The sequence below is a fragment of the Pseudophryne corroboree genome, chromosome 5 (assembly GCF_028390025.1).
Source record: "Pseudophryne corroboree isolate aPseCor3 chromosome 5, aPseCor3.hap2, whole genome shotgun sequence".
Lineage (NCBI taxonomy): Eukaryota > Metazoa > Chordata > Amphibia > Anura > Myobatrachidae > Pseudophryne > Pseudophryne corroboree.
Window position 1 is genome coordinate 824,772,611 of NC_086448.1, and position 26,489 is coordinate 824,799,099.

Sequence of the window (26,489 nt, forward strand, 5' to 3'; positions counted from 1 at the left end):
CCTCAATTCCGCCCTGTCCATATGGAAGATCAGATATGGGCTTTTACATGACAAAGCCGCCAATTCTGACACACGCCTAGTCCAAGCTAAGGCCAAAAGCATAACCACTTTCCACGTGAGATATTTTAGCTCCACGGTCTTAAGTGGCTCAAACCAGTGGGATTTTAGGAATCCAATACACGTTAAGATCCCAAGGTGCCACTGGAGGCACAAAAGGGGCTGAATATGCAGCACCCCTGTAACAACGTCCGAACTTCAGGCAGTGAAGCCAGTTCTTTTTGAGAGAAAAAGGGATAGGGCCGAAATCTTGGCCTTTATGGATCCTAATTTTAGGCCCATAGTCACTCCTGACTGTAGGAAGTGCAGGAATCGACCCCCCCTGGAATTCCTCTGTAGGGCCTTCCCGGCCACACACCAAGCAACCTATTTTCGCCATATACGGTGAAAAAGTCTTGCTGTCACGTCTTTCCTAGCCTTTATCAGCGTAGGAATAACTGCATCCGGAATGCCCTTTTCTCTGACGTCCTAGTGGATGCTGGGAACTCCGTAAGGACCATGGGGAATAGCGGCTCCGCAGGAGACTGGGCACATCTAAAGAAAGCTTTAGGATCAGGTGGTGTGCACTGGCTCCTCCACCTATGACCCTCCTCCAAGCCTCAGTTAGATTTCTGTGCCCGACGAGAAGGGTGCACACTAGGGGCTCTCCTGAGCTCTTTGTGAAAGTTTTAGTTTAGGTTTATTATTTTCAGTGAGACCTGCTGGCAACAGGCTCACTGCATCGTGGGACTAAGGGGAGAAGAAACGGACTCACCTGCGTGCAGAGTGGATCGGGTTTCTTAGGCTACTGGACATTAGCTCCAGAGGGACGATCACAGGTTCAGCCTGGATGGGTCCCGGAGCCGCGCCGCCGGCCCCCTTACAGAGCCAGAAGAGCGAAGAGGTCCGGTGAAATCGGCGGCAGAAGACGACCCTGTCTTCAGATAAGGTAGCGCACAGCACCGCAGCTGTGCGCCATTGCTCTCAGCACACTTCACACTCCGGTCACTGAGGGTGCAGGGCGCTGGGGGGGCAGCGCCCTGAGACGCAATAAATCGATTAAAACCTTATATGGCTAAAATAAATGCATCACATATAACTCCTGGGCTATATGGATGCATTTAACCCCTGCCAAAACATATAAAAAACCGGATGATAGGCTCCGCCCCTTTCTCGGCGTCCTTATCTCCTCAGCACACTGTCGCCATTTTCCCTCACAGCTCAGTTGGAGGGAAGCTCACTGTCTCTCCCCTGCAGTCACTACACTACAGAAAGGGGTTAAAAAAGAGAGGGGGGCACAAATTAGGCGCAGTATAAACAATACAGCAGCTATAAAGGGAAAAACACTTATATAAGGTTATCCCTGTATATATATATAGCGCTCTGGTGTGTGCTGGCAAACTCTCCCTCTGTCTCCCCAAAGGGCTAGTGGGTCCTGTCCTCTATCAGAGCATTCCCTGTGTGTGTGCTGTGTGTCGGTACGTTGGTGTCGACATGTATGAGGAGAAAAATGATGTGGAGACGGAGTAGAGTGTCTGTAATAGTGTTGTCACCCCCTAGGGGGTCGACACCTGAGTGGATGTACTGTTGAAATTGCGTGACAGTGTCAGCTTTGTATAAAAGACAGTGGTTGACATGAGACAGCCGGCTACTCAGCTTGTGCATGTCCAGACGTCTCATACAGGGGCTTTAAAGCGCCCGTTACCTCAGATACAGACGCCGACACGGATACTGACTCCTGTGTTAACGGTGAAGAGACGACCGTGATTTCCAATAGGGCCACACATTGCATGATTGATGCAATGGAAAATGTTTACACTTTTCTGATAATATGAATACCACCAAAAAAGGGGTATTATGTTTGGTGAGGAAAAACTTCCTGTAGTTTTCCTGAATCTGAAAAATAAAATGAGGTGTGTGATGATGCGTGGGTTTCCCCCCGATGACAATTGATAATTCTAAAAAGTTATTGGCAGTATACCTTTTCCCGCCAGAGGTTAGGGTGCGTTGGGAAACACCCCCTACAGGGGATAAGGCGCTCACACGCTTGTAAGAACAAGGGCTCTACCCTCTCTTGAGATGGCCGCCCTTAAGGATCCTGCTGATAAAAAGCAGGAGGGCATCCTAAAATGTATTTACACACATACTGGTGTTATACTGCGACCAGCAATCGCCTCAGCCTGGATGTGCAGTGCATGGGTTGGCGTGGTCGGATTCCCTGACTGGAAATATTGATATCCTAGATAAGGACAGTATATTATTGCCTATAGAGCAATTAAAAGATGCATTTCTATATATGCATGATGCACAGCGGAATATTTGCCGACTGGCATCAAGTATAAGTGCGTTGTATTCTACCAGTAAAGTGGTCAGGGATTCCAAACGGCATTTGGAAGTATTGCCTTAAAAAAGGGGATGTACCCTAGGTCGCCTCTCAAAATAAGACGCCGTATTATCAGGCGCAGTCCTGGTTGGCAAGCGGACAAAAGGGTTCCTCTTTTCTGCTCGTGACAGAGGGAGAGAAAAATGGCTGCAGAGATCAGCCAGTTCCCAGGAACAGAAACCCTTTTCCGCCTCTGCCAAGCCCTCAGTATGACGCTAGGGCTTTACAAGTTCAGGCACGGTGGGGGCCCGTTCTCAGTGATTTTCAGTGCGCAGTGGGCTCACTCGCAAGTAGACCCCTGGATCCTTCAGGTAATATTTCAGGGGTACAAATTGGAATTCGAGACGTATTCCCCTCGCCGTTTCCAAAAGTCTGTTTTACCGACGTCTCCCGCTGACAGGGAGGCAGTTTTGGAAGCCATTCACAAGCTGTATTCCCAGCAGGTGATAATTAAGGTACCCCTCCTGCAACAGGGAACGGGGTATTATTCCACACTATTGTGGTACCGAAGCCAGACGGCTCGGTGAGACCGATTTTAAAATCTAAAATCTTTGAACACTTACATACAGAGGTTCAAATTCAAAATTGAGTCACTCAGAGCAGTGATTGCAAACCTGGAAGAAGGGGACTACATGATGTCTCGGGACATCAAGGAGGCTTACCTTCATGTCAAAATTTGCCCTTCTCACCAAGGGTATCTCAGGTTATGGTACAGAACTGTCACTATCAGTTCAGACGCTGCCGTAGGGATGGTCCACGGCACCCCGGGTCTTTACTGAAGTAATGACCGAAATGATGATATTCCTTCGAAGGAAGGGAATTTTAGTTATCCCTTACTTGGACGATTCCCTGATAAGGGTAAGATCCAGAGAACAGTTGGAGGTCGGTGTAGCACTATCTCAGGTAGTGTTGCGGCAGCACGAGTGGATTCTCATTATGCAAAAATCGCAGCTGGTTCCGACGACTTGTCTTCTGTTCCTAGGGATGATCCTGGACACAGTCCAGAAAGACGGTGTTTCTCCCGGAGGAGAAAGCCAGGGAGTTATCCGAGCTAGTCAGGAACCTCCGAAAACCGAACCAAGTCTCAGTGCATCAATGCACAAGGGTTATGGGTAAAAATGGTGGCTTCCTACGAAGCAATCCCATTCGGCAGATTCCACACAAGAACTTTCCAGTGGGACCTACTGGACAAATGGTCCGGGTCGCATCTTCAGATGCATCAGCGGATAACCCTGTCACCAAGGACAAGGGTGTCCCTCCTGTGGTGGTTGCAGAGTGCTCATCTTCTAGAGGGCCGCAGATTCGGCATTCAGGACTGGGTCCTGGTGACCACGGATGCCAGCCTGCAAGGCTGGGGAGCAGTCACACAGGGAAGAAATATCCAGGGCTTATGGTCAAGCCTGGAGACATCACTTCACATAATATCCTGGAACTAAGGGCCATTTACAATGCCCTAAGTCAAGCAAAGCCTCTGCTTCAGGGTCAACCGGTATTGATCCAGTCGGACAACATCACGGCTGTCGCCCACGTAAACAGACAGGGCGGCACAAGAAGCAGGAGGGCAATGGCAGAAGCTGCAAGGATTCTCCTCTGGGCGGAAAATCATGTGATAGCACTGTTAGCAGTGTTCATTCCGGGAGTGGACAACTGGGAAGTAGACTTCCTCAGCAGACACGACCTCCACCCGGGGGAGTGGGGACTTCACCCAGAAGTCTTCCAACTGATTGTAAACCGTTGGGAAAAACCAAAGGTGGACATGATGGCGTCCCGTCTTAACAAGAAACTGGACAGATATTGCGCAAGGTCAAGGGACCCTCAGGCAATAGCGGTGGACGCTCTGGTGACACCGTGGGTGTACCAGTCAGTGTATGTGTTCCCTCCTCTGCCTCTTATACCAAAAGTACTGAGAATCATAAGAAGGAGAGGAGTAAGAACGATACTCGTGGTTCCGGATTGGCCAAGAAGGACTTGGTACCCGGAACTTCAAGAGATGCTCACGGAAGACCCGTGGCCTCTACCTTAAAAAAGGACCTGCTCCAGCAGGGGCCTTGTCTGTTCCAAGACTTACCGCGGCTGCGTTTGACGGCATGGCGGTTGAACGCCGGATCCTGAAGGAAAAAGGCATTCCAGATGAAGTCATCCCTACCCTGGTCAAAGCCAGGAAGGATGTAACCGCAAAACATTATCACCGCATTTGGCGAAAATATGTTGCGTGGTGTGAGGCCAAGAAGGCCCCTACAGAGGAATTTCAACTAGGTCGTTTCCTCCATTTCCTGCAGACAGGACTGTCTATGGGCCTAAAATTAGGGTCCATTAAGGTTCAAATTTCGGCCCTGTCGATTTTCTTCCAGAAAGAACTGGCTTCAGTACCTGAAGTTCAGACATTTGTAAAAGGGGTACTGCATATACAACCTCCTTTTGTGCCTCCAGTGGCACCTTGGGATCTCAATGTTGTTTTGAGGTTCCTTAAGTCACATTGGTTTGAACCACTCACCACTGTGGACTTAAAATATCTCACATGGAAGATGACGATGCTGTTAGCCCTGGCTTCAGCCAGGCGTGTGTCAGAATTGGCGGCTTTATCATATAAAAGCCCTTACTTAATTTTTAATTCTGACAGGGCAGAATTGAGGACTCGTCCTCAATTTCTCCCTAAGGTGTTTTCTGCTTTTCACATGAACCAACCTATTGTGGTGCCTGCGGCTACTAGGGACTTGGAGGACTCCAAGTTACTTGACGTTGTCAGGGCCCTAAAAATATGTTTCCAGGACGGCTGGAGTCAGAAAGTCTGACTCGCTGTTTATCCTGTATGCACCCAACAAGCTGGGTGCTCCTGCTTCTAAGCAGACTATTGCTCGTTGGATTTGTAGTACAATTCAGCTTGCACATTCTGTGGCAGGCCTGCCACAGCCAAAATCTGTAAAAGCCCATTCCACAAGGAAAGTGGGCTCATCTTGGGCGGCTGCCCGAGGGGTCTCGGCTTTACAACTTTGCCGAGCAGCTACTTGGTCAGGGGCAAACACGTTTGCTAAATTCTACAAATTTGATACCCTGGCTGAGGAGGACCTGGAGTTCTCTCATTCGGTGCTGCAGAGTCATCCGCACTCTCCCGCCCGTTTGGGAGCTTTGGTATAATCCCCATGGTCCTTACGGAGTTCCCAGCATCCACTAGGACGTCAGAGAAAATAAGAATTTACTTACCGATAATTCTATTTCTCATAGTCCGTAGTGGATGCTGGGCGCCCATCCCAAGTGCGGATTGTCTGCAATACTTGTACATAGTTATTGTTAACTAAATCGGGTTATTGTTGTTGTGAGCCATCTTTTCAGAGGCTCCTTCGTTGTTATCATACTGTTAACTGGGTTCAGATCACAAGTTGTACGGTGTGATTGGTGTGGCTGGTATGAGTCTTAACCGGGATTCAATATCCTTCCTTATTATGTACGCTCGTCCGGGCACAGTATCCTAACTGAGGCTTGGGAGGAGGGTCATAGGGGGAGGAGCCAGTGCACACCAGCTAGTCCTAAAGCTTTCTTTAAATGTGCCCAGTCTCCTGCGGAGCCGCTATTCCCCATGGTCCTCACGGAGTTCCCAGCATCCACTACGGACTATGAGAAATAGAATTATCGGTAAGTAAATTCTTATTTTCCGCTAGGATCCGGCGTTCAACCGCCATGCCGTCCAACGCAGCCGCGGTAAGTCTTGGATCAGACAGGGTCCCTGTTGCAACATGTCCTGACTGAGAGGCAGAGGCCATGGGTCCTCTGAGAGCATTTCTTGCAGTTCCGGGTACCGAGTCCTTCTTGGCCAATCCGGAGCAAAGAATATTGTTCATACTACTCCGTTTATTACAATTCTCAGCCCTTGGGTCTGAGAGGAAGAGGAGGGAATATATAGACCGACTGGAACACCCACGGTGTTACTAGTGCGACCACAGCTATCGCCTGAGAGTCCCTTGACCCAGCGTAAAACCTTTTTTATCTTTTTATTGAGGTGGGACGCCATGTAGTCCACCTGAGGCAGTTTCCATCAATTTGCAAAACTGCGTGAAGACTTCCTGATGAAGTCACCACTTTCCCGGGTGGAGGTCGTGTCCACTCCCGGAATGAACACTGCTGACAGTGCGCTTACTTGATTCTCCACCCAGCGAAGAACTCTGGTGGCTTCTACCCTCGCCACCCTGCTCCTTGTGCCGCCCTGGCGGTTTACATGAGCCCCTGCGGTCTGACTGGATCAGAACCGGTTGGTCGCGAAGCAGGATCTCCGCTTGACTTAGGGCATTGTATATGGCCCTTAGTTCCAGGATATTAATGTGAAGGCAAGTCTGTTGGCTTGACCACAAACCTTGGAATTTTCTTCCCTGTGTAACTGCCCCCCACCCTCGGAGGCTTGCATCCGTGGTCACCAGGACCCAGTCCTGAATGCCGAATCTGCGGCCCTCGAGAAGGTGAGCACTCCGCAGCCACCACAGGAGAGACACCCTGGCCCTGGGGGATAGGGTGATTAACCAATGCATCTGAAGATGTGATCCGGACCACTTGTCCAGTAAGTTCCATTGTCCTTGCATGGAACCAGCCAAAGGGGATGGCCTCGTATGATGCCATCATCCTTCCCAGGACTCGAGTGCAGTGATGCACTGACACCTGTTTTGGTTTTCAATAGATTCCTGACCAGTGTCATGAGCTCCTGAGCTCTCTCTATCGGGAGATAAACCCTCTTCTGGTCTGTGTCTAGGATCATGCCTAGGCGAGGCAGATGAGCTGTAGGAACCAACTGCGACTTCAGAATATATAGAATCCAGTCGTGTTGCCGTTTCACTTCCAGAGAAGGTGATACGCTGTCCAGCAACTGCTCTCTTGATCTCGCTTTTATGAGGAGATCATCCAAGTATGTGATAATAGTGACGCCTTGCTTCCGCAGGAGCACCATCATATCCGCCATTACCTTGGTGAAATTGGTAATGACAATCCCGTACCGCAATTCTGAGGTACGCCTGATGAGGTGGATAAATGGGGACACGAAGGTATGCATCCCTTATGTCCTGATTCATTTCAGGCTTGCAATGACCGCTCTTAGCGATTCCATCTTGAACCTGAACCTTTTCAGGTATATGTTCAGGGATTTTAATTCAATATGGGTCTAACCGAACCATCTGGTTTCGGGATTATAACATGGTCGAATAATAATACCCTCTTGTTGAAGGAGGGGACCCTTGACCACCACCTGTTGAAGATACAATTTACGAATTGCAGTTAACACTGGCTCCCTCTCTTGGGGGGAAGCCCGCCGGGTCCTCGGTGAGGGGGCATCTTCTCACAGTCCAGCCTGTATCCCTGCGATACAATTTCTATTGCCCAGGGATCTAACAGGGAGTGAACCCACTTGTGGCTGAACTTACGAAGGCGTGTCCCCACCAGGCCTAGCTCCGCCTGTGGAGCCCCAGCGACATGCGGTGGATTTTTGTAGAGGCCGGGGAGGACTTCTGTTCCTGGGGACTAGCTGTGTTTTACAGCTTCTTTCCTCTGCCCCCGGCTCTGACAAGAAGGACGCACCTCAGACTTTCTTGTTTCTTTATTCGAAAAGCTGCATTTAATAATGTCGTGCTTTCCTAGGCTGTGCAGGAATATAAGGCAAAATATCAGAATTACCAGCTATAGCTGTGGAGACCAGGCCCGAGAACCTTTCTCCACACAATCCTCAGCCTTCCATATGCCTCTTAAGTCGGCATCAGCTGTCCAATGTATATTCTACAGGACACGTCAAGCAGAAATCGACATAGCTTTTGTCTCTAGGACCCAGTATACTCATGTCCCTTTGGGCATGCTTTATAATTATATATCTATCACTTAAGACTAGAGATGAGCGCCTGAAATTTTTCGGGTTTTGTGTTTTGGTTTTGGGTTCGGTTCCGCGGCCGTGTTTTGGGTTCGAACGCGTTTTGGCAAAACCTCACCGAATTATTTTTGTCGGATTCGGGTGTGTTTTGGATTCGGGTGTTTTTTTCCAAAAACACTAAAAAACAGCTTAAATCATAGAATTTGGGGGTCATTTTGATCCCAAAGTATTATTAACCTCAAAAACCATAATTTACACTCATTTTCAGTCTATTCTGAATACCTCACACCTCACAATATTATTTTTAGTCCTAAAATTTGCACCGAGGTCGCTGTGTGAGTAAGATAAGCGACCCTAGTGGCCGACACAAACACCGGGCCCATCTAGGAGTGGCACTGCAGTGTCACGCAGGATGGCCCTTCCAAAAAACCCTCCCCAAACAGCACATGACGCAAAGAAAAAAAGAGGCGCAATGAGGTAGCTGTGTGAGTAAGATTAGCGACCCTAGTGGCCGACACAAACACCGGGCCCATCTAGGAGTGGCACTGCAGTGTCACGCAGGATGGCCCTTCCAAAAAACCCTCCCCAAACAGCACATGACGCAAAGAAAAAAAGAGGCGCAATGAGGTAGCTGACTGTGTGAGTAAGATTAGCGACCCTAGTGGCCGACACAAACACCGGGCCCATCTAGGAGTGGCACTGCAGTGTCACGCAGGATGTCCCTTCCAAAAAACCCTCCCCAAACAGCACATGACGCAAAGAAAAAAAGAGGCGCAATGAGGTAGCTGTGTGAGTAAGATTAGCGACCCTAGTGGCCGACACAAACACCGGGCCCATCTAGGAGTGGCACTGCAGTGTCACGCAGGATGTCCCTTCCAAAAAACCCTCCCCAAACAGCACATGACGCAAAGAAAAAAAGAGGCGCAATGAGGTAGCTGACTGTGTGAGTAAGATTAGCGACCCTAGTGGCCGACACAAACACCGGGCCCATTTAGGAGTGGCACTGCAGTGTCACGCAGGATGTCCCTTCCAAAAAACCCTCCCCAATCAGCACATGATGCAAAGAAAAAGAAAAGAAAAAAGAGGTGCAAGATGGAATTATCCTTGGGCCCTCCCACCCACCCTTATGTTGTATAAACAAAACAGGACATGCACACTTTAACCAACCCATCATTTCAGTGACAGGGTCTGCCACACGACTGTGACTGATATGACGGGTTGGTTTGGACCCCCCCCAAAAAAGAAGCAATTAATCTCTCCTTGCACAAACTGGCTCTACAGAGGCAAGATGTCCACCTCATCTTCACCCTCCGATATATCACCGTGTACATCCCCCTCCTCACAGATTATCAATTCGTCCCCACTCGAATCCACCATCTCAGCTCCCTGTGTACTTTGTGGAGGCAATTGCTGCTGGTCAATGTCTCCGCGGAGGAATTGATTATAATTAATTTTAATGAACATCATCTTCTCCACATTTTCTGGATGTAACCTCGTACGCCGATTGCTGACAAGGTGAGCGGCGGCACTAAACACTCTTTCGGAGTACACACTTGTGGGAGGGCAACTTAGGTAGAATAAAGCCAGTTTGTGCAAGGGCCTCCAAATTGCCTCTTTTTCCTGCCAGTATAAGTACGGACTGTGTGACGTGCCTACTTGGATGCGGTCACTCATATAATCCTCCACCATTCTATCAATGTTGAGAGAATCATATGCAGTGACAGTAGACGACATGTCCGTAATCGTTGTCAGGTCCTTCAGTCCGGACCAGATGTCAGCATCAGCAGTCGCTCCAGACTGCCCTGCATCACCGCCAGCGGGTGGGCTCGGAATTCTGAGCCTTTTCCTCGCACCCCCAGTTGCGGGAGAATGTGAAGGAGGAGATGTTGACAGGTCGCGTTCCGCTTGACTTGACAATTTTGTCACCAGCAGGTCTTTCAACCCCAGCAGACCTGTGTCTGCCGGAAAGAGAGATCCAAGGTAGGCTTTAAATCTAGGATCGAGCACGGTGGCCAAAATGTAGTGCTCTGATTTCAACAGATTGACCACCCGTGAATCCTTGTTAAGCGAATTAAGGGCTGCATCCACAAGTCCCACATGCCTAGCGGAATCGCTCCCTTTTAGCTCCTTCTTCAATGCCTCCAGCTTCTTCTGCAAAAGCCTGATGAGGGGAATGACCTGACTCAGGCTGGCAGTGTCTGAACTGACTTCACGTGTGGCAAGTTCAAAGGGCATCAGAACCTTGCACAACGTTGAAATCATTCTCCACTGCACTTGAGACAGGTGCATTCCATCTCCTATATCGTGCTCAATTGTATAGGCTTGAATGGCCTTTTGCTGCTCCTCCAACCTCTGAAGCATATAGAGGGTTGAATTCCACCTCGTTACCACTTCTTGCTTCAGATGATGGCAGGGCAGGTTCAGTAGTTTTTGGTGGTGCTCCAGTCTTCTGTACGTGGTGCCTGTACGCCGAAAGTGTCCCGCAATTTTTCTGGCCACCGACAGCATCTCTTGCACGCCCCTGTCGTTTTTAAAAAAATTCTGCACCACCAAATTCAAGGTATGTGCAAAACATGGGACGTGCTGGAATTTGCCCATATTTAATGCACACACAATATTGCTGGCGTTGTCCGATGCCACAAATCCACAGGAGAGTCCAATTGGGGTAAGCCATTCCGCGATGATCTTCCTCAGTTGCCGTAAGAGGTTTTCAGCTGTGTGCGTATTCTGGAAAGCGGTGATACAAAGCGTAGCCTGCCTAGGAAAGAGTTGGCGTTTGCGAGATGCTGCTACTGGTGCCGCCGCTGCTGTTCTTGCGGCGGGAGTCCATACATCTACCCAGTGGGCTGTCACAGTCATATAGTCCTGACCCTGCCCTGCTCCACTTGTCCACATGTCCGTGGTTAAGTGGACATTGGGTACAACTGCATTTTTTAGGAGACTGGTGAGTCTTTTTCTGACGTCCGTGTACATTCTCGGTATCGCCTGCCTAGAGAAGTGGAACCTAGATGGTATTTGGTAACGGGGGCACACTGCCTCAATAAATTGTCTAGTTCCCTGTGAACTAACGGCGGATACCGGACGCACGTCTAACACCAACATAGTTGTCAAGGACTCAGTTATCCGCTTTGCAGTAGGATGACTGCTGTGATATTTCATCTTCCTCGCAAAGGACTGTTGAACAGTCAATTGCTTACTGGAAGTAGTACAAGTGGGCTTACGACTTCCCCTCTGGGATGACCATCGACTCCCAGCGGCAACAACAGCAGCGCCAGCAGCAGTAGGCGTTACACGCAAGGATGCATCGGAGGAATCCCAGGCAGGAGAGGACTCGTCAGACTTGCCAGTGACATGGCCTGCAGGACTATTGGCATTCCTGGGGAAGGAGGAAATTGACACTGAGGGAGTTGGTGGGGTGGTTTGCGTGAGCTTGGTTACAAGAGGAAGGGATTTACTGGTCAGTGGACTGCTTCCGCTGTCACCCAAAGTTTTTGAACTTGTCACTGACTTATTATGAATGCGCTGCAGGTGACGTATAAGGGAGGATGTTCCGAGGTGGTTAACGTCCTTACCCCTACTTATTACAGCTTGACAAAGGGAACACACGGCTTGACACCTGTTGTCCGCATTTCTGGTGAAATACCTCCACACCGAAGAGCTGATTTTTTTGGTATTTTCACCTGGCATGTCAACGGCCATATTCCTCCCACGGACAACAGGTGTCTCCCCGGGTGCCTGACTTAAACAAACCACCTCACCATCAGAATCCTCCTGGTCAATTTCCTCCCCAGTGCCAGCAACACCCATATCCTCCTCATCCTGGTGTACTTCAACACTGACATCTTCAATCTGACTATCAGGAACTGGACTGCGGGTGCTCCTTCCAGCACTTGCAGGGGGCGTGCAAATGGTGGAAGGCGCATGCTCTTCACGTCCAGTGTTGGGAAGGTCAGGCATCGCAACCGACACAATTGGACTCTCCTTGTGGATTTGGGATTTCAAAGAACGCACAGTTCTTTGCAGTGCTTTTGCCAGCTTGAGTCTTTTCAGTTTTCTAGCGAGAGGCTGAGTGCTTCCATCCTCATGTGAAGCTGAACCACTAGCCATGAACATAGGCCAGGGCCTCAGCCGTTCCTTGCCACTCCGTGTGGTAAATGGCATATTGGCAAGTTTACGCTTCTCCTCCGACAATTTTATTTTAGGTTTTGGAGTCCTTTTTTTACTGATATTTGGTGTTTTGGTTTTGACATGCTCTGTACTATGCCATTGGGCATCGGCCTTGGCAGACGACGTTGCTGGCATTTCATCGTCTCGGCCATGACTAGTGGCAGCAGCTTCAGCACGAGGTGGAAGTGGATCTTGATCTTTCCCTAATTTTGGAACCTCAACATTTTTGTTCTCCATATTTTAATAGGCACAACTAAAAGGCACCTCAGGTAAACAATGCAGATGGATGGATTGGATACTAGTATACAATTATGGACGGGCTGCCGAGTGCCGACACAGAGGTAGCCACAGCCGTGAACTACCGCACTGTACTGTGTCTGCTGCTAATATATAGACTGGTTGATAAAGAGATAGTATACTCGTAACTAGTATGTATGTATAAAGAAAGAAAAAAAAACCACGGTTAGGTCACTGGTATATACAATTATGGACGGGCTGCCGAGTGCCGACACAGAGGTAGCCACAGCCGTGAACTACCGCACTGTACTGTGTCTGCTGCTAATATATAGACTGGTTGATAAAGAGATAGTATACTCGTAACTAGTATGTATGTATAAAGAAAGAAAAAAAAACCACGGTTAGGTCACTGGTATATACAATTATGGACGGGCTGCGGAGTGCCGACACAGAGGTAGCCACAGCCGTGAACTACCGCACTGTACTGTGTCTGCTGCTAATATATAGACTGGTTGATAAAGAGATAGTATACTCGTAACTAGTATGTATGTATAAAGAAAGAAAAAAAAACCACGGTTAGGTGGTATATACAATTATGGACGGGCTGCCGAGTGCCGACACAGAGGTAGCCACAGCCGTGAACTACCGCACTGTACTGTGTCTGCTGCTAATATATAGACTGGTTGATAAAGAGATAGTATACTCGTAACTAGTATGTATGTATAAAGAAAGAAAAAAAAACCACGGTTAGGTCACTGGTATATACAATTATGGACGGGCTGCCGAGTGCCGACACAGAGGTAGCCACAGCCGTGAACTACCGCACTGTACACTGGTTGATAAAGAGATAGTAGTATACTCGTAACAACTAGTATGACGACGGTATAAAGAATGGAAAAAAACACACGGTTAGGTGGTATATAATACAATTATGGTTGGACGGACTGCCTGCCGAGTGCCGACACAGAGGTAGCCACAGCCGTGAACTACCGCACTGTACACTGGTTGATAAAGAGATAGTAGTATACTCGTAACAACTAGTATGACGACGGTATAAAGAACGAAAAAAAAACCACGGTTAGGTGGTATATATTATAATACAATTATGGATGGACGGACTGCCTGCCGAGTTCCGACACAGAGGTAGCCACAGCCGTGAACTACCGCACTGTACACTGGTTGATAAAGAGATAGTAGTATACTCGTAACAACTAGTATGACGACGGTATAAAGAACGAAAAAAAAACCACGGTTAGGTGGTATATATTATAATACAATTATGGATGGACGGACTGCCTGCCGAGTTCCGACACAGAGGTAGCCACAGCCGTGAACTACCGCACTGTACACTGGTTGATAAAGAGATAGTAGTATACTCGTAACAACTAGTATGACTATGACGACGGTATAAAGAAAGAAAAAAAAAAACACGGTTAGGTGGTATATAATACAATTATGGATGGACGGACTGCCTGCCGAGTGCCGACACAGAGGTAGCCACAGCCGTGAACTACCGCACTGTACTGTGTCTGCTGCTAATATAGACTGGTTGATAAAGAGATAGTATACAATACTACTAATATACTGGTGGTCAGGCACTGGTCACCACTAGTCACACTGGCAGTGGCACTCCTGCAGCAAAAGTGTGCACTGTTTAATTTTAATATAATATTATTTATCATGTACTCCTGGCTCCTGCTATAACAACCTGCAGTGCTCCCCAGTCTCCCCCACAATTATAAGCTTTATATACAATACATTGATGTGCAGCACACTGGGCTGAGCAGTGCACACAGACTGAGTCACTGTGTGACTGTGTATCGTTTTTTTCAGGCAGAGAACGGATATATTAAATAAAACAAACAACTGCACTGTCTCTGGTGGTCACTGGTCACTGTGGTCGTCAGTCACTAAACTCTGTCTGCACTCTGCACTCTCTTCTAATCTACAGTATCACAGCAATCTCTCTCTCTCTCTCTCTCTTCTAAATCTAATCTAAATGGAGAGGACGCCAGCCACGTCCTCTCCCTATCAATCTCAATGCACGTGTGAAAATGGCGGCGACGCGCGGCTCCTTATATAGAATCCGAGTCTCGCGATAGAATCCGAGCCTCGCGAGAATCCGACAGCGTCATGATGACGTTCGGGCGCGCTCGGGTTAACCGAGCAAGGCGGGAAGATCCGAGTCGCTCGGACCCGTGAAAAAAAAAGTGAAGTTCGTGCGGGTTCGGATTCAAAGAAACCGAACCCGCTCATCTCTACTTAAGACAGCATCTTAAAATATTTATATGCATACTAGGGTCTCCATCTCTGCTGATAAGGTACCTGTCCACGCTGCCACAGCGCTATAAACCCATGCCGACACAATCGCCGGTCTGGGTAGTATACTAGAATGTGCACACTATCTGCAGGATCCCTGAGAATAGCTAGTGCAAACAGGACACCCAAGGGGAAGATTCTCAACACATCCTCGCCCTAGTGGGGAAAGGATCCAGCCTGAGAATTCTCTTGTGGGAAGCTGCCGTCTCTTGTCTGGAGATTCCCGCTCTTTTTTCCTCATGAGAGGAGGGAAATTTACCTCAGCATTCTTCCCCTTAACATGTGTACTCTCGTGTCAGGGACAGATGAGTCATCAGTGATATGCAAATCATCTTTTATTCCAATAATCATATATTGAATATCTTTTAGCCCTCTTGGCTGTAACTTTGCATTATCGTAGTCGACAGTGGAGTTAAACTCCGTGTCGATACTTTGTTATTTTGGATAGTGAGCATAGAGAGACTCTGAAGGACTCTGTGACATAGGGACAGACCAGGGTAGATTTCCTTTCTGTTCCCTAACATTTTGTGCAATAATTTTACCTCAGCACTTACACATATCCAAACAGGTGTCGGCGTTGTCGACGGAGACACCCTCCCACACACTTATCCGCTCTATCACCTCCTTAGAGGAGCCTTTTACCTCAGACATGTCGACACACGCGTACCGACACACCACACACACAGGGGATGCTCTATTTGAAGACAGTTCCCCCACCAGGCCCTTTGGAGAGACAGAGAGAGAGAGTATGCCAGCACACACCACAGCGCTATATAATACAGGGATGTACACTATACTGAGTGATTTTTCCCCTATAGCAGCTTATATACACAGTTTTGCGCCTAAATTTATGTGCCCCCCCTCTCTTTTTTACCCTTTGTGTACCAGGATACTGCAGGGGAGAGCCTGGGGAGCTTCCTTCCAGCTGAGCTGTGAAGGGAAAATGGCGCCGGTGTGCTGAGGAAGAAGGCCCGGCCCCCTCAGCGGCGGTCTTCTGTCCTTTTATGTACTTTAATGGCGGGGGTTAATGCACATATACAGTTTATCAGACTGTATTATGTGCTTTTCGCCTAGTAAGGTAATCTAATTGCTGCCCAGGGCCCCCCCCCCCCCCAGCGCCCTGCACCCATCAGTGACCGGAGTGTGTGGTGTGTTAAGGGAGCAATGGCGCACAGCTGCAGTGCTGTGCGCTACCTTAATGAAGACCGGAGTCTTCAGCCGCCGATTTTCAACTTCTCTTCGTTCTTCTGGCTCTGCAAGGGGGTGCGGCGGCGCGGCTCCGGGACCGGACGACCGAGGACTGGGCCTGTGTTCGATCCCTCTGGAGCTAATGGTGTCCAGTAGCCTTAGAAGCCCAAGCTAGCTGCAAGCAGGTAGGTTTGCTTCTCTCCCCTCAGTCCCACGTAGCAGTGAGTCTGTTGCCAGCAGATCTCACTGAAAATAAAAAACCTAACTAATACTTTCTTTTCTAGGAAGCTCAGGAGAGCCCCTAGGGTGCATCCAGCTCTGGCCGGGCACAGATACTAACTGAGGTCTGGAGGAGGGGCATAGAGGGAGGAGCCAGTGCACACCAGATATAGTACCTAATCTTTCTTTTAAGAGTGCCCAGTCTCCTGCGGAGCCCGTCTATACCCCATGGTCCTTACGGAGTACCCAGCATCCACTAGTACGTCATAGAAAACTGCTTTACAAGACTGCACTGATTAATTTGATATGCAACACTTGTATAACTGTGTGCGGCTGAGTCTGGACCTATATACGAAATGCGTCGGTGCAGACTTAGTCACATGCAGATATAGAAGTGTTGCCTATAAAATCAATCAGCGCAGTCTCATGAAGTGGTTTTGTCGCATAACGTTGCAACGACACCAATTCTGGCAGTGCAGCGCACTTACATCAGGCATCTCACGATCTCACGGTGCATGGCGTGTTGGGGCTAGGTGTATTTTTATTCCTAGGCTGCTTTGTGTGTATAGATATTTTGTTTATTCCTAGGTGTTTGAGGACACACATAAAATACAAATAATTTGTTTGAAATATCTTCTTTGCATTATTCTAATCATTTTTATAGCAAAAACTATGGATTAAAAAGTCTATGGCAGGTGAGGCAGTGCCTCACCTGTGTATCCTTTCCACACATCTCTAATCAAAGCGCACCAAATTTCCAGGAGTTTATACTGCTGCACCTGTGTATAATGTCCACATGTATATACTGCTGCACCTGTGTATAATGCCCACATGTATATACTGCTGCACCTGTGTATAATGCCCACATGTATATACTGCTGCACCTGTGTATAATGCCCACATGTATATACCGCTGCACCTGTGTATACTGCCCACATGTGTATATACTACTGCACCTGTGTATAATGCCCACATGTATATACCGCTGCACCTGTGTATAATGCCCACATGTTTATACCGCTGCACCTGTGTATAATGCCCACATGTATATACTGCTGCACCTGTGTATAATGCCCACATGTATATACCGCTGCACCTGTGTATAATGCCTACATGTATATACCGCTGCACCTGTGTATAATGCCCACATGTATATACCGCTGCACCTGTGTATAATGCCCACATGTATATACCGCTGCACCTGTGTATACTGCCCACATGTGTATATACTACTGCACCTGTGTATAATGCCCACATGTATATACCGCTGCACCTGTGTATAATGCCCACATGTATATACCGCTGCACCTGTGTATAATGCCCACATGCATATACTGCTGCACCTGTGTATAATGCCCACATGCATATACTGCTGCACCTGTGTATAATGTCACATGTATATACTGCTGCACCTGTGTATAATGCCCACATGTATATACTGCTGCACCTGTGTATAATGCTCACATGTACCCTTTGACTAATATATTGTGTGTAAATATGTCTCTGGTGCTAGCCAGTGCCTCATGAACAATTTAGCTCACGGCACGTCCCTGTTACACATGGACTAAGTTTATAAGTTTTGATATCATGGAGTGTCATTTTTAATTTTTTGTACCTGAAAAAACATGTTCGTACTCTGGCTGGGACAAGATCAGTACCTGTAGGGTAACAGAAAGGGGATACAATGGAGGTGTAATCGCAGATTCAGCCCAAGCCACATAGCAATGTTCTCGCGGACCTTGGTTTCCCAGCTACAGCGTAACCCAGTCACCCCTCTGCCAGCAATCAGATCTGCGTGAGGAGGAATTTCGTACTGTAGTACCTGTCAAATACAACATATTTCCTCCTGCTGCTGAAAACCCCTTTTTGTGTATAAGAACCACAGTGACACTTGTGTAGAGTACACACTGTAGTGTAGTACATAAACTGTTCCAGGTCAGATAGATGTGTACATTATACTGCGCTAATCTGATGGAACTTCTGCAGCTACAAGGAAGTGGTTATATATATATATATATATATATATATATATATATATAAACATAGATTGTGTTACAAGAAAAAGATTAACTCAACACTTAGAGCTGGATTCTTCAAAGGCAAAAAAAATGTATTTAGTGTGAAGCTTCCTTGGGCTGAATACATTCCCATTATTCTCCTGCAGGCAACAAATGCTGAATGACGGGTTTGTGAAACTCATGATGGATTATTCTTTGTTTAATGCATTACCCTTTGTTTTATCCACCTATAGCAGGCGCCGGAGATCATACTATGGGGCCTATTCACCAACAGTCCCTTATTACAGCAGGTTCACAAAAAGCCCAGAGTTCAATGGTGCTCATTCCGAGTTGATCGCTCGCTAGCAGTTTTTAGCAGCCGTGCAAACGCTATGCCGCCGCCCACTGGGAGTGTATCTTAGCTTAGCAGAAGTGCTAACGAAAGGATCGCAGAGCGGCTACAATTTTTTTTTTGTGCAGTTTCAGAGTAGCTCAAAACCTACTCAGCGCTTGCGATCACTTCAGACTGTTCAGTTCCTGTTTTGATGTCACAAACACGCCCTGCGTTCTCCCAGCCACGCCTGCGTTTTTCCTGGCACGCCTGCATTTTTACGAACACTACCTGAAAACGGTCAGTTGACACCCAGAAACGCCCACTTCATGTCAATCACTCTGCGGCCAGCAGTGCGACTGAAAAGCATCGCTAGACCCTGTGTGAAACTACATCGGCCGTTGTAATAGTACGTCGCGCGTGTGCATTGCGCCGCATACGCAGAAGTGCCATTTTTTTGCCTCAACGCTGCACAGCGAACGAATGCAGCTAGCGATCAACTCGGAATGACCCCCAATATTGTGCGATATCTGATGCTGGCCTGCACTGTACCACTATGGCAGTCCCCGCGTACATGAGCTGTCCCTGCAGGGGGTGCTGCTGCGTAGTCCACAGGTGAGGCTGGCCCACCTATTCCAGCTCACCCTTCATCTTCTCTGAGGCATCCGTTAAGCAGTTAAGCTACTGAACGTGTGGACTGACCTCCGTCACACACCGCTGACACTATCAACGCCATAGGCTCTGCCAATATTTCCATCAATACAGTACAACATTGTGGGGGAGACTTATCAAACCTTGGAGAGTGATAAAGTAACCTTGGAGAGTGATAAAGTGGAGAGAGATAAATTACCAACCCAACAGCTCCTAACTGCCACCTCACAGGCTGTTTTAAAAAAATGATAGGAGCTGATTGGTTTCTACTTTATCTCTCTCCAAGCTTTGGGAAATCTCCCCCAGTATTTGTAGAGCAGTACAGGCGCGAGACTGCCAATGGTGATTTGGTGGCTGAGGTGTTCCGGCTGTATTTGGTATCTGGTGCTGGGTACGGATCTATGTTTCTGGAAATATAAGAAGTCAGCTTCTGCAACATGGCTGATCCAAGTGCTTCGTGTTTTCCGATCTCATTTTCAGGAAGCCGGTATCGCGCCTTTGACCGATTGTCTGACTGGATTTGTAAATCTCCAATCTTATATCAGCCAATCGCTGGATGAAGCTTTCCAGACGAAAATCCTGTGGGGTTCTCTGTCGCATAAACTGACGGTACGTAGGAGTGTTACAGTACATTGTTCCTCTTCGCACCAGGTGTCTGCTTTCAATAAACTGGACTGCTATGAGCCGACATTGGACAAATAACCAAAAAAGCCGCAGCTTGGCGTACTAGGCGAGGCACATATCCCCGTGGGTCTGGATGAGCGTGGCTACATCTGTGTAACTGTCCAGAGACCGTGCCAGATAAATGACAGAGACTGACTGGTTGCTTAGAACTCCACTTTCTATTTCTCCAAGGCTTGATACATCTCCCCCTGATTTGGGAGAGATATATCAAAAAGTGTAAAGAGTGGAGAAGTTGCCCGTGCGGATTATTAGGTCAACCCCACACTCAGAAGCATCGCTCTGCCCCTTTACACCCGGTGCAATGGGTTTAAAAGGGGCATGACTTCATGGGATGGGGACGTGGTTTCGCGGGATGGGGCTTGGCTAGCCGTCCCCACCCCAGTTTTCATCACGCCGGGGGTCCTGCTCAGTGTAATGTTACAGTGCACCACCTGGCTCCTGTCACTCAGCAGGAGCCGTCACTTTGGTGTCACCCCTCGGCGGGTGACACCCAGGTGCGAGCCGCACCCCCCGCATCCCCCTTCTGACGCCAGTGCCCATACTTGCATATGGTTGACAGGGTCCGTTGGTCGACATGTAAAGTGTAGACACCTGAAAGGGTCGACAGGTACAAAAGGTTTACACAGTGAAAAGGTCGACATGGAAATGGTCGACACAAAAATTGTTTTATTTTTGGGTGTCATTTTATATAGTAAACCATGTAAAAGTCAAATTAGTGGAACAATGAAAAATTTAAAAAAATGGTGTCGACCATTTGCACCTGTAGACCTAATGCATGTCAACCATATGGTGTCGACCTATACACTATCATCCAGATACGCATTTTATAGAATATATCAATGTCCTTTATACTGTACATCTCCCGATTATTTTTTAAGCTATGAATAAACATTGGTGAATATTGCAGCATTTTCTTTCCTATACCTTACTAATGCAACTTTTAATTTCAAGATTGTTTTTCTATAACTGTGGAATTGGGTGTGCTATGTAAGGTCGACAATGTTTGGGTCGACCACTGTTGGTCGACAGTAAATAGGTCGACAGGGATGCTAGGTCGACAGGGTCTAGGTCAAAAGGTCGACATGAGTTTTTGATGTTTTTTTGGTGTAGTTTTCTCCGTACAGTGACCTGGTACCCCAATTAGTGCACCGTGTCTCCTCGCATGGCTTGCTTCGCTCGCCATTCTTCGGGCAGGTTACCGTTCCCAATTGTAGTCCACGTGGATCGTAAAGTATGAAAAAGTTCAAAAAAAGAAATAAAATTTGAAAAACTCGTATCGACCTTTTGACCTGTCGACCTAGAACATGTCGAACTAAAGACCCTGTCGACCTACTTACTGTCAACCAATAGTGGTCGACCAAAACCATGTCGACCTACTTACTGTCGACCTAAAGACCAGATCCCGTGTAATTGGCACCAGAGACTTGCAGAGTGAATAAGCCCCTTTATCCAGTGCAACACATCTTACAGTGGTCACAGCTTCGGGTGCGGTGTCCTGATTTGCTCCCTGAAAGGGGTTTGGCCTATCAGAATGTGGGTGTGGATGTGGGGGGGAGGGGTGTTGCCCTTGGCAACCCTGGCTCAGTTACCCACAAATTTTAACCCACCAATTACCCCAACTTTGCCCTTTGCTCCAAAACCCTTGCTTTGGTCCTCCATGATGTTGCGGCCCATGAAACGTCATGGCATCACAACACAGCAGAGTAGAAGTTTTAGTTAGTCAGGTCCTTCACTTTGCTGGGGGCACCCAGACCCCTAAATACGTTACTGGGCTGGGTGGTATTCCTCTGGGCTGGGGAACGGTACAGCACAAGGGTGAGTGTGACATTTGGCACTGTTTTGCAGGCTGCCTTTTGTACTCCAGAGCGGCGGATACAAGAGGACAGCAAGAGCGTCCCGGTTACAGTCACCACCGGTAGATTCGACAGAGTCCTCCTGTTCAGTGATGTGCTGGTCTTCCTGCAGGTATGGTATCTAGTGTTTGTACCAAGGTTAGCGTCTGAGTCGTGCAAGGCATCTGTATGCGATGCATGCGAAGACACAGATTTTGTGAAATAGTGTGTGGCAGGATGCATGGCGTGTCTTAGTGGCACTGTCCCTGGCGTTACAAGCGGCGATATTTGATGAGGACACAACTGCATTAAAAAAGTTAAATACATTTTTTTCATGGTGGTCCGCTGTGATTTCCCAGATTTGCGGGCGGGACGGTAGATTACAGAAACATAATTTAGGCATTTTTCGCATTTAGTCAATTGAATGTATCTAATTCTCACCCCCTCTTCTCTCCTCTAATGTCACACGTAAGGGGAGTGAAGCTCACATCTTTAACTTGACAACCGTTTGGGCGGACTCAACGGTGAAGCAAAAATCGGAACAAAACAAGTAAGGACGGCCATCCTGACTGCGTAGCGCTTCCGCAATAATCACTCAGGGCTTGGATTGTGGCGTGTGGGTCTGCCAGTGTTTATTTGTATACAATACAGGGGTGGGGGGTCTTTTTGCCTTGGGACCCAGTTTAAGAATCCGATTCAGCTTTTAATTAATAATGTGTTTCCTTTTAATTTTTGCACTTATAACTCAAAAAATAAAAATAAAAATGCTAACAGGTAACTTGGGAAGTGAAGCACTTGTGCACAATATAATTGCTGTTGGATTTATTTATAGCGATTTTATTAGGCATAATAAATTTGTCCGACCCGCATAAAATGTTGCATTAAGCTCTCCCCATAGTCGGGAAGAATGTCTGAATCTATTCTCTCTTTTACACAATGTTGGACAATATGTTGGCTCAACAGAAACACAAGTTCACAATATTACTAACATTTCTCAAGTGTTAAGATGATAAAGACAGTATGTTACATAGATGACTAAAGTTCCATCTCTGTTCCAGCCACATCTTGCGCATTGTGACCCCTGAAGAAGAATATTTCCTTTCCACGAAAGACCCACAAAATCAGGTATTTACCACAAGAAACGGTCTTCTTGGACTGACCGGATGCCATAAATAGTGTAGGTCACCTTTGTGCACAGCGATTAGCTTGGCCAATCTGTGGCGGTTGTGATCAATACAGGATGAAATTAAGGTTACTATATAATATTAGGCGTCACGGTATATGTATTGTACATTGATAGTATTGCATTCGTGTCTCCCTAGTAATGCTTTTTAATTCTGTCTTCATGAAAGCTGGATTCATTTATCATTGATATACTGTGGTAATCTAGAGGAAATCTATCTTCTGTAAAGTTACGCATGATATACATTAGCTAGATGGGCCTACATTTAGGCCATTCTAACTCGGTACCTTGGCCCTCATTCCGAGTTGATCGCTCGCTAGCTACTTTTAGCAGCCGTGCAAACGCATAGTCGCCGCCCACGGGGGAGTGTATTTTCGCGTTGCAAGTGTGCGAACGCCTGTACAGCCGAGCGGTACAAAATTTTTTTGTGCAAAACAAGACCAGCCCTTTAGTTACTTATTCTGTGCGATGATTGCTGCGACGAAAGTCCCGGAATTGACGTCAGATACCCGCCCTGCAAACTCCTGGACACGCCTGCGTTTTCCCAAACACTCCCAGAAAACGGCCAGTTGACACCCATAAACGCCCTCTTCCTGTCAATCTCCTTGCGTTCGGCTTTGCGGATGGAATCTTCGCTAGATCCAGTGCACAGCAGCGATGCTCTTTGTGCCCATACGACGCGTGTGCGCATTGCGGCACATACGCATGCGCAGTTTTGCTATTTTTTTACCCGATCGCTGCGCTGCGAAAATCGGCAGCGAGCGATCAACTCGGAATGACCCCCCATGTGTGGGGGCAGAAGTGGCCACTGACCCTGACCCAACCTGTTGGGGAAACAAATCCAGTCTCCCATTTAGAGCGGCTATATAATGGAGAGCTATTATTCATGTGGGAAGTCGCCGCCTTGCGCTCGTTTCACGTTTAGGTGGTCGCTAATCTGTACGTTTCTTTATTGCTAGGCATTGTGGCTATGGAAATTAAATCAACTGATACGCCAGAGTCTGGAGGGAAAACGGGATTTTCCTTTGTGGGGGAGAACCGGAGAAGCCGCCAACCCGCCAACGTCCAGATTGTCCAAGTACACGTATAAGAATGAAGGCAGATTCAAGAGTGCGGTGTACGAAGGAGACATGTCGTGGGGGAAACCTCACGGGAAGTAAGTAGCATCGTACGGCGTGACCTGTACGAGTGGGCTTAAGTCATCGTAGTATAAACTTCTGCATCATTTGTGCATTCAGTGGAGTAGGTTGCGCATTGTCTCGGCCGTTCCAGGTTCAAGGTCGGCGCCTAAATCTTTCATTTACCTGGGAAAGAATTAGCATACTGTAATGTCTCTCGTTGTATGGCCATAAATAGTCGCACCCAATACTTCCAGGGTAAATGTAATGATTAACCAGTGAATCCATCTGTAAAGGGGGGTACTCACGGGAGAGATGTGTGCTGAGCGATCTTAACACAGACCGCTCAGCACACATCTCTCACCCCGCTCAGCACAGCGCGATGTGCTGAGCGAGGGGGAAAGCCGACAGGGGGCCGCTCACTTCACACATTGGTGAAGTGAGCGACCCGCTAGATTGAGCCTGCATGCAGCTCAATCTAGCATCGGCGATAGCGATGCGCGGGGCCGCGCATCGCTATCGCTGGAGGGCATACACACGGCAGATCCGTGCTTAAAATCTAAGCAATCTAGCAAGATTGCTTAGATTTTAAGCACGGATCTCTCCGTGTGTACCCCCCTTTAGATACACAAAACTTACCGTTATCTCTTGAAGAACTCCTTATCTTTGTTAAACCTAACGTGGTCATGATTGAGTCCTATCTCCAAGGAACAGAGGTTATTATTCATGATAGATACTTTATATTACTGATATGTACTGTACAATAATATATTTACTATAGTTTACCTAAATGTACTAGAGCACTGACAGAACCAGGTTACTATAAACCTTTTTTTACAATGTTACCTGTGCCTCAATTTCCATACATATATTCCCTAGTTGAATGAAAGGAAACACCTATTGAATAAAATATTTTTTTCCACCCCAACAGAGGGACGTTAAAATGGCCAAATGGCCGCAACCATGTTGGAGAGTTCAAATTTGGTCAAGAAAACGGGTAAGAGCCATAATCTAATGTAGAAGACAATCTTAAGCAAATTGCAGAATGTTTCACAGTATTTTGCTCTCTTTATACCATCTCAAGTGTTTTGCTCAGTGATGAATACTGTGAAGGTTGAGACTGTTGTGGAGGATGGATTTTTGTTTTTAACTTGATTGTTCTAAAATGGAGCCCGGCCATCTGGGTGGTCTCTCCTCTGGGTAAAGACTATGCTGGGAGTTGTCTCCACAGCAGTTACTGTCTAGTTTCACTCTATCTCCCAGCATTCTCCTTTGTGATTTCCTGTTTCTTAATCATTATTACCAATTATTAACACATCTCCCAGCATGCTTCTGTAGGATTCCCTGTGTTTGCTGGCCTTGCAAAATGAACACACCCCTAGTCATGTCTTAATGTGGTTTTAAAAGGGATCAGGTGCTGGGGGAGGGTGTGTCAGTCTTTCAAAATTATGTGTTGCTGACAGCTGCCGGACTCAGTGTGTATGTTTAGCAGCTCCAGAGAAGTGAGAGGCAGCAGACGCTCCTTTGCTGGCAGAGCCCAGGCAGCAGGTATTCTGAATGTGGTGGGAGGTCCACTGGTGTATTTCTGTAAGCTGCAGATGACAGGGTATAGTTGCTGGGACCCCACCATGTTGTTGAAGTGTAGTGGCTACACGGCCAGGACCCTGAAGAGTCTCTTAAAGTTGTTATACCTGAGTTCCTGGTAGGAACTGTGCTAGACTGGGGTAACTGTCTCTGATAGGTTTTGTGGACTCATGGGACTTCTGGGGAGACTGGTGTTCATCTGTTAAGTATGAGATGTTGTTACAAGCTCTTTGGTGATTGTGTGATGTTAGGAGGCTTCTATGGTTTATTACCTTTTAATAAATGTATGATTATAAGGCACTTTCTCCTTATCTGTGTGAGCGCTGTGTTTAAGGGTGTCTGAGAATAAAGGTGGGCTTTATGTCCCACAATCCGGTACCTTCACAAATACCAAGATGTCCTTCTTTGTCAGAGGGTTAGCCAAACACACATGAAGTCTTCTTATTGTTCAAAGCTTCCCAACCATTTTGCCATGAGTTCTATAGGCATTATTAATTACCTTGGGGGGCACGGTTCCTATTGTCTACTGACACCAGATGATGACCTACCCAGATAGGAAACCACTTAGAGATGTATCAAGCCTTAGAGAGAGATAAGTTGCCCAACGCAACCAATCAGCTACTAACTGCTATTTGAAGGATTGTGTTACATAAATGACAGTTAGAAGCTGATTGGTTTCTTTGGGCATCTTCTCCAACTTCTCTCACCAAGCCTTGATACATCT

General features: G+C 47.4%; 1 protein-coding gene across 5 annotated transcripts in view; it reads left to right on the plus strand.

Annotated features, from left to right (window-relative positions):
- Positions 1–26,489, plus strand: part of ALS2CL (ALS2 C-terminal like) — a 156,052-nt gene that overhangs the window by 80,968 nt on the left and 48,595 nt on the right. For all 5 annotated transcript variants that reach the window (XM_063924517.1, XM_063924522.1, XM_063924521.1 and 2 more), the window contains 6 exons: positions 19,845–19,973; positions 21,894–22,013; positions 22,354–22,430; positions 22,939–23,005; positions 24,023–24,219; positions 25,113–25,178. In XM_063924517.1, coding sequence (XP_063780587.1) covers positions 19,845–19,973; positions 21,894–22,013; positions 22,354–22,430; positions 22,939–23,005; positions 24,023–24,219; positions 25,113–25,178 — 656 coding nt within the window. The remainder of the gene's footprint in view (positions 1–19,844; positions 19,974–21,893; positions 22,014–22,353; positions 22,431–22,938; positions 23,006–24,022; positions 24,220–25,112; positions 25,179–26,489) is intronic.